The following is a 12,354-nucleotide window of genomic DNA, read 5'->3' as shown; positions in this document are numbered from 1 at the left end:
GCACTCTTGGGACCCAGTCCACGACCTGTCGTGCTGAATCTATGAGGGAGGTGTGGGGGGTGTCATGTTCAAGGTTGCGTAGCTGGGGAGCGGCAGAGCAGGGATGGAGCCCAGGTCTCTGGCCTTGAGACATTTCCACTCTCGAATTTCGCATGTAGTAACCAGCAGCTCCCAAGAATCAGATCTTGAAAGCTCTGGAGGCCTAGTTCCTGGGCTTATGTCTTACAAAGTATAAAATAATTGGGGCGCCTGGGTGGCTCAGTCAGTTGAGCTTCTAACTCTTGGTTTTCGGCTCAGGTCATGATCTCAGGATTGTAGGATCGGGCTCCACGCTGGGCAGGGAGTCTGCCTGAGATTCTCTCTTTCCCCCTGCCCACCCCCCACCCCCAGTCCTGCACTCACTCTTGCTCTCTCTCAAATAAATAAATCTTTCCAAAAAAACCCCACAAGGGGTGCCTGGGTGACTCAGTGGGTTAAAGCCTCTGCCTTCGGCTCAGGTCATGATCTCAGAGTCCTGGGATCGAGCCTGGCATCAAGCTATCTGCTCAGCAGGGAGCCTGCTTCCCTCTCTCTCTCTCTGCCTGCCTCTCTGCCTCCTTGTGATCTCTGTCTGTCAAATAAATAAATAAAATCTTTAAAAAAAAAACCCCACAAAGTATAAAATGATTTATAAAAACATTCTGCAGTTTTCCAAACCTTCATTAATCTAAACAAGATGTTTGGGATCCTATGGAAGTAGGGCGGACAGACAGACAAGGATGTACCTTTCTTTTTTAAACTGGAGGCTGAAATCTGCTAGATGTGTGTCTTTTTTATGGTAACTAAAACCTAAACACTTGTTGCCTCAGAATGTTAGATTGTTCATTGTGTGTTCCCCAAAAGTGAATCAGCAGCACCTTGTAAGTAAAGAATTTAAATCCTGACATCCACAGCTTTCCTTTGGAATTCCTAGAAAATTCTCAACGAAAAGTGGCCGCAATTTATGAAGCTAAAAAATGGTGTTTATAAGAAACTCAATGAACGTCCTTGGGGAGCATATTGTATGTGATTTTCCCTTGTTTCAGGTTTAAGTCAGTAACTTCGCAGCAGGAGGAGCACACTGCGGGCGCCAGCAATGGCAGGAATAAGGCACCATTCACTGCAGTGGGCTCTGGTAGATACGGAGATATGCAGGTTCTGCTAGTAATTTCCGTGACTTTCTTTTCTTATTTGCAAGAACGGAACTCTTTTTACTCTTCCTGTTACATAAGCTATTAGACCCAAAGGGGAGAGATTTTAATAAAATGGAGCTCTTGTTTATTTCCACTAAATAGGTGTCTGGGAATGACAGAGTCCTAGCTGGAATTGTTCAGTTAATTAGAGAAATGTGTTTGTAGACAAGGAAACAGAGGCCTTTATGGTCGTATTATTGGGACTCTCCCACGTCCATGAGCACATTGAATCAATTACATTTTGGGGGGCCGGGCATGGGCCCAAGGAAGCTTCAGAGAGAGATCATGTTCATTTATATATAAGAACACTGTCCTGAAACATCAAAAGTATATATTATGTAGCAGAACTTAAGTGCTTATTTAAAAAAAAAAAAAAAAACACCTAGGGCGCCTGGGTGGCTCAGTGGGTTAAGCCTCTGCCTTTGGCTCAGGTCATGATCTTGGGGTCCTGGGATCGAGTCCCACATCAGGCTCTCTGCTAAGCAGGGAGCCTGCTTCCTCCCCTCTCTCTCTCTCTGCCTACCTCTCTGCCTACTTGTGATCTTGCTCTGTCAAATAAATAAATAAATTCTTAAAAAAACAAAACAAACACCTAATGAAATAAAAACTCAATTTCATCAAAACAAATACTGGGCAAGACCACAGAGGAGAGCGTGAACGGGGTCAGTAGATGACTCCCGTGTGCCGCCTCCAGCTGAGCTAGACACAAAGGTGGGAAAAGGGAGGATGGGGCATGGCATCCCCAGGCCTCTGTGGGCCATGCAGCAGGAGTGAGGAGACCGTGAGGGTCACACGTGTGCTGGGCACCACTAGCACAAAGACTGACAAGGCCCGGGCCTGCCCAGCAGCCTGATAGGACTGTGGTTCCCAAAGTGTGCTTCTCGAGCCCTGGGGGTGCTGGAGAATGTCTTACCAGGAGAGCAGCTGATGGGCTCTTACTTAGTTCAGGTATGTTCAGGCACAGAAATTGGCAAATTGTACATATTGGCCTCCTGGAAGCCCTTTCAGGGGATGTGTATGGGCAAGACTATTTTCATGCTACTACTAAGATATCATTTGCCATTTTTACTCTCTTTTCCTGAGCATACAGTGGTGTTTTCCAAAAGCTACCTGATGTGTGATACTGTGACACCTGAATGCAGGAGTATCACATATGAGAACCCGGCTGTCTTCTGTTAAGCCCAAACAGAGGTGCAAAAATGTAAAATAGTGACACTCTTCTCACTCATTTTTTTCTTTTGGAAAATGGCTATTTTTCATAAAAATTCTATGTGTGCTACCATATAGTTGGCTCATTATTATCTTCAAGTAAATTAAAAAAGAAATGTATTTTTTAAACTCCTCAGTTTTTTAAAAAGATTTATTTATTTATTTATTTGAGAAAGAGAGAGAGAGAGCGAGCGAGCATGAGTGGGAGGAGTGAGGGGAGAGGGAATCCCGGGTCGACTCTGGGTTGAGCGCAGAGCCTGAGATGGGACTCGATCCCACAACCCTGAGATCATGACCTAGGCCAAAACCAAGAGTCAGACGTTTAACCAACTGCACCACCCAGGCACCCTTAAACTCCCCAGTGTTCATCTCAAATTGGTAAATATCGATAACTATAACCCACATAAACAACTCAGGGGTCCTCAGTTTTTGTTATTTTTTTTTTGAGACTTTATTTTTTAGAGTGGTTTTAGACTCACAGCAAAATTGAGCAGAAAGTACAGAGATTTCCCACAGACCCCTCGCCCTGACACATGCATAGCCTCCCGCACTGTCAACGTCCCCCAACAGAGAGATACATTTGTCACAGCTGATGAACCTACATTGGGTAGGGGAGGAAAACCAATTTCGCCTCTACTTTTCTGAGTTCTTAGCCGAGACCTCTGTGATCACAGACAGATTAGCCAGAGAAAGACAACCAGAAGTTTAACAACACATATAACTCGTGTATTCGTGGGAGATACCCACGGAAAAACGAGTAACTCTCTCAGGTGGCTTGGAATTCAGGCTTGAATACCATCCTAAGAGGGAAAGGGGAGGGGAAGTAAGCCTCTTAGGGGACAGCAAATAATTTTTAGGAGAGATAAATGGGCCCTTAGAAGACTGGGGGGAGGTGTGATCGTTTATGACTGAGTTTGTCTGAGTATCACCTTCTAGTTTCTTCTCCTGTGATGAGCTGCTCTTTCCTGGTTGATGAGACTCCTGGAGAGGTGGTTTATAATAATTGGATTCCCTTTGCAGGATCTGTCTTTAGGCAGATAAGATGTTGTTTTAGGACAAATGCATGATGACATGTCTCTACTGCTACAGTATCGTACTGAGTATTTTCACTGCCCCTAAATCCTCTCTGCAGCTCGTATTCATCTCCCACTACTCCATCCTAACTCCTGGCAACCACCCATCATTTAACTGCCTCCATTATTTTGCCTTTTCTAGAATGTTCTATAGTTGGTAGTGTACATTACAAAGGCTCTTCAGATTGGCTTCTTTCACTAAGTAATATACACTTGAGATTCCTCCACATCTTTTCACAGCTTGATAGCTCATTTCTTAGTAGCGCTGAGGAATATTCCATTGTCTGGATATACCAGCGTATCCATTCACCTACTATTGGACATCTCATTTACTTCTAAGTTTTGGCAGTTATGAATAAGCTCCTGTAAACATCCGTGTGCAGGTTCTTATGGGGACATTGGTTCCCATGTCCCGTGGGTAAATACCAAGGAGGGATTCCTGGATGGTAAGACACGTTTTGTAAGGAACTGCCGGGCTGTGGGGTGCCTGGGTGGCTCAGTGGGTTAAGCCTCTGCCTTCCGCTCAGGTCATGGTCTCAGGGTCCTGGGATTGAGCCCCGCATTGGGCTCTCTGCTCGGCAGGGAGCCTGCTTCCCCCTCTCTGCCTGCCTCTCTGCCTACTTGTGATCTCTCTCTCTCTCTCTCTCTCTGTCAAATAAATAAATAAAATATTAAAAAAGAAAGAAAGAAAGAAACTGCCAGGCTGTCTTCCCAAGTGTTGCATTCCCACCCTCTGTGAGTGAGGTTCCTGTCCCTCCACATCCTCAACAATATTTGGAATCATCAGTGGTGGGGATTGGGCCATCCTAGTAGGTGAATAAAACAACATTTGATGTGGATCACCTTTTCATACGCTGATGTGCCACCTGCCTATCTTCTCTGGTGAGGTATATTTTGGATAACAGTCCTTTATCAGATGTGTCTCGAAAATATTTTCCCCCAGTCTGTGCCTTGTCTTCCCATTCTCTTGACAGTGTCTTAGGCAGAGCAGAAATTTTTAATTTTAATGAAGTCCACTTTACAAATTCTTTCTTTCATGGTTTGTGCCTTTGATATTGTCTCTAAAAAGTCATTGCCGTACCCCAGGTCATCTAGATGTTCTCCCGTGTTGTCTTCTAGGAGTTTAATAACTTTGCATTTTACGTTTAGGTCTGTGATTCATTTTGAGTTAGTTTTTGTGAAAGGTGGAAAGTCTACGTCTAGATTCATCTTTTTTTTTTTTTTTTTTTTTTTTTTTTTTTTGGCATGTGGATGTCCAGTTGTTCTGGTACCATTTCTGAAAAAAACTGTCTTTGTCCATTGTATTGCCTTTGGTTCTTTGTCAGAGGTCAGTCGTCTATATTTATGTGGGTCTATTTTTGGGTTCTCTCTTCTGTTCCATTTATCTATCTGTCTCTTCTTCCACCACTACTACACTATCTTGGTTATTATTGCTTCGTAGGAAGTCTTGAAGTAGGGCTGTGTCAATCCTCCAATTTTTTTCTCCTCCTTCAGTATTGTGTTGGCTGTTCTGGGTCTTTGGGTCCTCAGTTTCAAGAGTCTAAAGGGTGGGAGGGAGGGTCCTGAGACCAAAAAGTTTGAGAACGGCTGTTGTAGAGAAAGAGGGGCACACAGATGAGTGTATTGAATTCCTCTGTTAGGAAAGAGGATAGAATGCAGTGGGTGGGAAGCAGACTGAGTCTTGTCCGCCTTACTGCCCTGTTCTAGGAGCTGAGCCAGACTGTTGTGTTAGGGCACATCTCTGAGCGTCCAAATTTAAATGCTGTGTGACAGAGACGAGCCTGGTCTCAGAGAGAATCCTAGAGGGGTGTGGGACATGAATTGTTGTCTTCCCTTGGGATCAGAGAACGCCGGGCAGATGAGGGAGGTTTGGAATTGGTGTTTTCATTTCTCTGGAGAAAGGGGAGTCTGGGGCATTAGGGTTGCGCACCTGAATCAAGTCCTGGGCCTCTTCATCTTCACAGTTAAGACTTGTTAACTCTCAAGAGTAAAGCAGGTTAAAAGGGGAACAATCACGTCTTGGTTCTCTACCCCCCTTGAAGTTCTGCAGGAAACATGCAGAGAGGAAAAGGTGGGGCTTTGGTCTCAAACCCCAGGATTAAAAAAAAAAAAATCCCCTCTTCTGTGGGTCTTCTCCAGAGAGAAAGCTTTATTTGCTGATCTAAGAGGCCAGTTGCTTTCTCTGCTCCAGTCTTGCGGCCACAGCCCAGACTCAGACCACTTGGGCACTGGGCGGGGCTGGCAGCTGACTGGAGCCAGGCCCGGTGCTGGATGGCGCCCATTCCTGCCTGCACTGTCCGGACACGCAGCTGCTCTCAGGCCCAGCTGACCTCATGAGCTGCAGGAGATTCTTGAGGGATCCCGAGAGCAAGCCAAAGCAAGCAAGCCTGAAGGCCAGGCCTTCCTGTTCCCTAACCACATGGAAGGATGTCACTCCCAGGGACCACCCTCGTTGGCCTCCCAGCCTTTAGCCACATGCTGGACTCTGTGAAAGCACCACTCCTGGTCCCGGGCCCAAAGTAACAGCATTCCTACTGGGAAGGCAGGCCTGTGGTTAACTGGGGAAACCGGTGGGTTCAGAGGGTCTGCAGAGGTCCAGAGATCAGGTGTCCGTGCTGTTTTATGGGGAGAAGGTCCAGACTTTTCATCAGATTTCAAAGACGGGGAAAGTCCTTCCTTATAAAAAGTTAAAGGGTCACTGCATTAGTGGGCAACACTAATTAGAGCTGTCCTATTGCGGATTTGTCAGAGTCCATTTGGTCACATGAATTCCACAAACAGTTGATTCGTTCTCCATACCCAGCTTGGGGCTGAGGGCTGGAGACACGACCCTGAGTAACACCAGGGGTGTTCTCTGTGTCATTGAAGAGCACAGATATAAATCAAATACTCACACAAATGCATGTCTAATTTAAAATCAAATGTTCCTCTGAATTTTAGAACCAGGTTCTAAGATAGATACAACAGTGGATGTTTAGTTTCTGTTTTTGTGTATTTGTTTATTTTTGAATAGGTACTATATTCATGTTCAAAAATTAACCGCCCCACCACCACCCACCTACCATCATCCCTCAGCCACTCCCTGGAGGCCACACATGCTTCCTAGACATGAGTGGGTGTTCTGCTGCTCAACGAGGGTGGAGGAAGGGGAGTGGAGAAGAGAAAGCTTACCTGAGGTTATGACACTTGCAGTCTGAATCATGAATGTGAAGCAAAGAAGACTGGAAGGGGACAGGGGAAGGATTCTAGGTAGAGCCAATAGCTTATGCAAAGGCCCTGTGGCAGGAGATAGCTTGATGTATTAGAAGAATGAAAAGAAAGCCTGTATGGCTCAAGTGCAGAAAGCAAGGGTAGGAGAGGTCCAGGATGCTGCTGGGTGGAGAGGATGCAGTCTTATAGCTCTCTTAGCATTGTGGACTTTCCCCTAAGAGCCTGGGAAGCCACTAAACAATGAGAGGAGGTAAACTTCAATCACAGTTGAATTTTGCATTTTGCAAATGTTGCCCTGGGCTATAGTATGGAGAATGGATGGGAGGGGAAAGCAATTAATGGGCTTGTTTAGTTCACGTGAGAAATGATGTGGCTTGGCGGTGGCGATATATATTGCAAGAAACGTACTGGTATACAAGGTTCTTCCAAAAAATACTAGGCGATATATATTGCAAGAAACGTACTGGTATACAAGGTTCTTCCTTTGTTTCCATTCTCTCAACTGAGTGGAAGAAAATCCCATAACAAGAGTCTGTTAGAATGTAGTTACCACCTGGCTATATTTGGTCCAAGCGTGTGGCCAGACTGACAGGATAATTTAGCATCCTGTAAGAGGCTGATGGGCAAAGGTCTGAAGTCATAAAATCTCGTTAGAAGTCTGGTCCAGCCTCCTGCCTCCTCCTCAAAGACATCTCCCATGTGTGGGAGCCCCCCAGTGGCCGGAGGTTGTTACTGTTTGTTACGAAGTCAACAGAATGCCCATGGGGGTGATGTGCACTAAGTAGGAAACAGTTGTTTTGATCTCCACACACTCAGTTTTCCTCCTCTTCTCCTGCCCCCCTCCCCCGCAGAATGGCTTATTCTGAGGAGCAAGGAGGTGTCCCCTGTGGTTTCATCCGCCAAAATTCTGGCAACTCCATTTCCTTGGACTTTGAGCCCAACACAGAGTACTGGTTTGTGGAGCAATTAGAAGAACGCTACAAATGTGCCTTCTGCCACTCCGTGCTGCACAACCCCCACCAGACAGGCTGTGGGCACCGCTTCTGTCAACACTGTATCCTGTCCCTGAGGTGAGTGTGGGGGGTGGCTGCCGCTCTGGGCTCAAGCAGTCGGGTGGGGGAGGGGTATTCCTGGGACCCCAGTGTCCAGCTCAGCCACTGGACTGGAATGGTAGCTTTGGGAATTGCTGTGGTTGACCACAGAACCATGAACACAACGAGGGGCTCTCCCTGAACCCTTCTCTGAAAGCCTGAGGAATCATGTTTTGGTTTTCGGTTTTTGGGTTTTTGTTTTGTTTTGTTTTTTTGCCATTCACTTATTAATAGTCACCTTTCCCCCCTTTTTAAAAAGGAAATCAAGTGTAATGAACATACAGGGTTCTGTTAGTTTCAGGTGTACAACATAATGACTCAAGAATTCTGTACATGACTTGGGTCTCCTGACAGTCACCTTTTCTTAAAATGTAGACCACACCTGTTTTGCATGGGAGGGCAGACCCGGAGGCACAGTCTGTGTTGGGAAGGGCCTGCATTTCACAGGCGTCTTCCTGGTGGTGGCTCTGACTTTTCCTTGTCTAAGGGAAGAGGCGGTCTCCCATCCAGAAAGTGTGCCTCAGTGGGCACACTGTCTGCTTCGGTGCAGCTGGGTCCTGCCATCCTCAAGGAGGAGACTGAGAGAGATGTGGAAGCAGGCTCTGGGGGCTTATTTAGGGCTGTAAGTAAGCTGTCTTCTGCCAGGCTTGGAAAGGGGATTATCACAGCCCATTCTTGTCCCCTCATGGGGTTGTCCATTCAGCACTTGTGTGTTCCAGGCTCCTTACTAAACTAAGCTCTAGGGCACAGAGAGGAAGAGCTGGAGGTCCAGGGTGACCAAGACCCCGTCTCTGCCCCTAGAATGCTCCTGTCTAGTGAAGGAGACAGGTTGTGGTACAGGGTGAGAAGCACTGGCAGAGGACATTGAACTCTGTCTGGGGGACTTACTATTTGACCTGCATTGTGGGGAATGAATGGGAATTTTTCAGCAGATTGGGGAGGTGCTGAAGATACAATGGACAGATGGGAGAGAGATACAGCCCTTCCTGGGGTAGGGAGCAGAATGGTGGGAAGATGAGGCCTGGCCTGCTCAGGGGTTGCTCAAAGGGGTCAAGCATGGCTGGACTGCTGGGGCTGCTCTTGGAAGAGCTGTTGAGGTCAACTCTTAATTTGGCTCTATTTTTATTTTTCTCTCCAGAGAATTAAATGCAGTCCCCCTCTGTCCTGTAGATAAGGAGGTTATCAGATCTCAGGAGGTAAGAAAATCCCCGCTTTGGTTTAGCAGTTGGCTGGATGATGGAGAAGACAGTGTCCTGGGTTGAACTAGACATAGAGGTTGGAGCAGTAGAGGGGAGAGGGAGGGGCCCTTTCTTAGAGTCCACGTTCCTCTGCTGTGCGGTCAGGTCAAGCCCCACTCCTGCCACTGTTTCAGAGCTTTATTGCCCCCCCAATCCAAATTCTCCTCTGCTCTCTCCTTACCCCCTTCCTACACCAGCTCCAGGTGTACTGAGTTGCTTGGAGAAATGAAACATCCATCCTATTTCTTGGAATTCACTTTCTTCTCTGGTCAATCTCTAAAACTTCCTTCCATTATTATTATCTCTGACAATAACTTTATTAGGATATAATTCATATGCCATAAAATTTACCTTTAAAGTGTACATGTTTTTTGGGTATACACCCAGGGATGGAATTACTGGGTCATGTGGTAGTTCTGTTTAGGGTCGAATGGTCACTCTATGTGTAACATTCTGAGGAACTGTCAGACTGTTTTCAAAGCAGCTGCACCATTTTACATTCCATCCAGTAGGTTGTGAGAGTTTTAACATCTCTAGATCCTTGCCAAAAGTTGTTACTGTCTGTCTTTTCGATTATAGTCTTTCTAGGGGATACCTGTTTTGATTTTCATTTCTCTGATGGTTAATGATATGGAGCATCTTTTCAGGTGTTTGTCCATTTGTATATCTTCTGGTAGAAATGCTTATTCAATTTCTTTGCCCATTTTTTAAAAGATTTTATTTATTTATTTGACAGACAGAGAGATCACAGGTAGGCAGAGAGGCAGGCAGAGAGAGAGGGGAAAGCAGGCTCCCCGCTGAGCAGAGAGCCCAATGCGGGGCTTGATCCCAGGACCCTGAGATCAGAACCTGGGCTGAAGGCAGAGGCTTAACCCACTGAGCCACCCGGGTGCCCCATCTTTGCCCTTTTTTAAGTGGATTATTGGTCTCTTATTGATGAGTTCTAAGCGTTTTTTATATATAGATACAAGGCTCTTAACAGATACATGATTTGCAAATATTTTTCTCCCATTCTGTGGTTCATCTTTTCACTCTCTTGGTGGTGTCCTTTGAAGCATGAAAGCTTTTACTTTGATGAGGTCTTACTTGTCTTTTGTTTGTTTTGGTTGCTTGTTATTTTAGTGTTGCATCTAAGGAACTGTTTCCTAACCTGAAGATTTTCCCCCTTAAAACTTCCTTTTTTTAGGGGTGGAGGGGCAGAGGGAGAGAGGGAGGATCTTAAGCAGGCGCCAGGCTCAGTGCAGAGCCCCACCCAGGACTCAGTCTCACAACCCTGAGATCATGACCTGAGCTGAAATCAAGAGTTGGATGCCTGGGGCGCCTGGGTGGCTCAGTGGGTTAAAGCCTCTGCCTTCGGCTCAGGTCATCATCCCAGGGTCCTGGGATCAAGCCCCGCATTGGGCTCTCTGCTCAGCAGGGAGCCTGCTTCCTCCTCTCTCTCTGCCTGCCTCTCTGCCTACTTGTAATCTCTGTCTGTCAAATAAATAAATAAACAAAATCTTAAAAAAAAAAAAGAGTTGGATGCTTAACCCACTGAGCCACCCAAGTGCCCCTCCCTTAAAACTTCCATTTAAGCTCAATTTTCTTCCTTTACAATTCTGTTGGAAGACGTTCAAGCATCACCCCCTCCAGAAAGCTCCCTGAACACCTGATCTATTGTACATGCTCTTTCTCTATGTTCTTTTTTTTTTTTAAGATTATTTATTTATTTATCAGAGAGAGAGAAAGAGAAAACCCAATCAGGAGGACTATTAGAGGGAGAAGCAGGCTCCCTGCTGAGCAGGCAACCTGATGGGGGACTCCATCCCAGGACCCTGGGATCATGACCTGAGCTGAAGGCAGACACGTAACTGACTGAGCCACCCAGGCATCCCTCCTTCTCTATGCTCTTATGTTGTATTTTGCAAATGCCTAGCAGAGGACAGTGCTGTGTTTGTGTGTGCCTCACCCGCTAGATCAGGGGTTGGCATGGTTGGCGTATTACAACATGAGATCTGCTGGGACAAATCCAGCCTGCCACCTGTTTTCATATGGCCTGTGAGCCAAGAATGGTTTCTCTATAAATCATTGAAAAAAATCCAAAGAAGGGTACACAGGAATTCTGCACTATGTTTGCAACTTCTCTTAAGCCTTTGAGCTATTTCAAAACAAAAAACTTATTTTAAAAATCAAGAGAAGAGTAATGGCTTGTGACACATGAAAATTACATGAAATTTACATTTCAGTGTCCATTAATAATGGCTTATTTGAGGGGTGCCTGGGTGGCTCAGTGGGTTAACCCTCTGCTTTTGGCTCAGGTCAGGGTCTCAGGGTCTTCAGATCGAGCCCCGCATCGGGCTCTCTGCTCAGCAGGGAACCTGTTTCCCCCTCTCTCTCTACCTGCCTCTCTGCCTACTTGTGATCTCTCTCTGTCAAATAAATAAATAAAATCTTTAAAAAAAATAATGGCTTATTGGAACACAGCCATGGATATCCATTTCAGTATTGTCTACAGTTGAGCTGAATAGTTGCAAAAGAAAAGATTGCATCGTGCCTGCAAAGCTGAAAATACTTACTATCTGACCCTTTACGGAGAACGTTAGAACGTTTGCTAACTCCTGGTGTGCACTGGAATAGCAAAGTCAGCACAGCCTCCGTGACACTACCTGATGACTAATACAGACTTTTACACTATGACAGGAAGCTGCTGAAAGCGTCACCCTCCTCCACAGCCCACCTTCTGACCTTTGAGCATAAAAGGTCAAGTGCACCATGAGATTCTCCTGCAGCCTACCGCACGGAGCGTTGAATTTCCTGACTTGTGTTTAGTGCCTGTTGGAAATATGTATCTGAGAAAGCCTCTTCTTTGATGGTGCCGAATCTGATATTTCCATTCCAACCATTGTCTGGAAGTTTCTACCTGACTGTTGAGATGTATTTGAAGACTGAATTAATAATAGTTTCATTCACATTGCTCTGAAGCTTTGGAGTGTATGAGACCTATTATGTTTCCTTCTTAGGTGTTCAAAGACAATTGCTGTAAAAGGGAAGTCCTCAATTTATATGTGTACTGCAAAAATGCTCCTGGATGTAATGCCAAGATTATTCTGGGACGCTACCAGGTCGGTATTACTCAGGACCAATAAATTTGCCTTTGTCATTTTTTCCAGTGGTATGTGTTGAACACCTTTATGTGACAGCTCCTGGGCTAAGCATGGTATGGGATTCATTAGGTTGTTCTCAGAGAATTCCTGCCTAGCAATACATTTGGCTGCAGTACAGCCCACCAAGGGCTAAGGTGCGAGGGAAGAGGTCCATTTCATTTGGAATGCATGGAGGGCCC

The 12,354-nt window shown here is 45.8% G+C and overlaps 1 protein-coding gene across 3 annotated transcripts in view; it reads left to right on the top strand.

Annotated features, from left to right (window-relative positions):
- Nucleotides 1-12,354, top strand: part of TRAF5 (TNF receptor associated factor 5) — a 45,633-nt gene that overhangs the window by 18,940 nt on the left and 14,339 nt on the right. For all 3 annotated transcript variants that reach the window (XM_032862822.1, XM_032862819.1, XM_032862821.1), the window contains exons 2-4: nt 7,555-7,773; nt 8,933-8,990; nt 12,032-12,133. In XM_032862822.1, coding sequence (XP_032718713.1) covers nt 7,556-7,773; nt 8,933-8,990; nt 12,032-12,133 — 378 coding nt within the window. In that variant the 5' untranslated portion in view covers nt 7,555. The remainder of the gene's footprint in view (nt 1-7,554; nt 7,774-8,932; nt 8,991-12,031; nt 12,134-12,354) is intronic.

The sequence above is a fragment of the Lontra canadensis genome, unplaced genomic scaffold, assembly GCF_010015895.1.
Source record: "Lontra canadensis isolate GAN:19392208 unplaced genomic scaffold, GSC_riverotter_1.0 scaffold24, whole genome shotgun sequence".
NCBI lineage: Eukaryota > Metazoa > Chordata > Mammalia > Carnivora > Mustelidae > Lontra > Lontra canadensis.
This window is presented reverse-complemented; position numbering and strand designations above follow the sequence as displayed.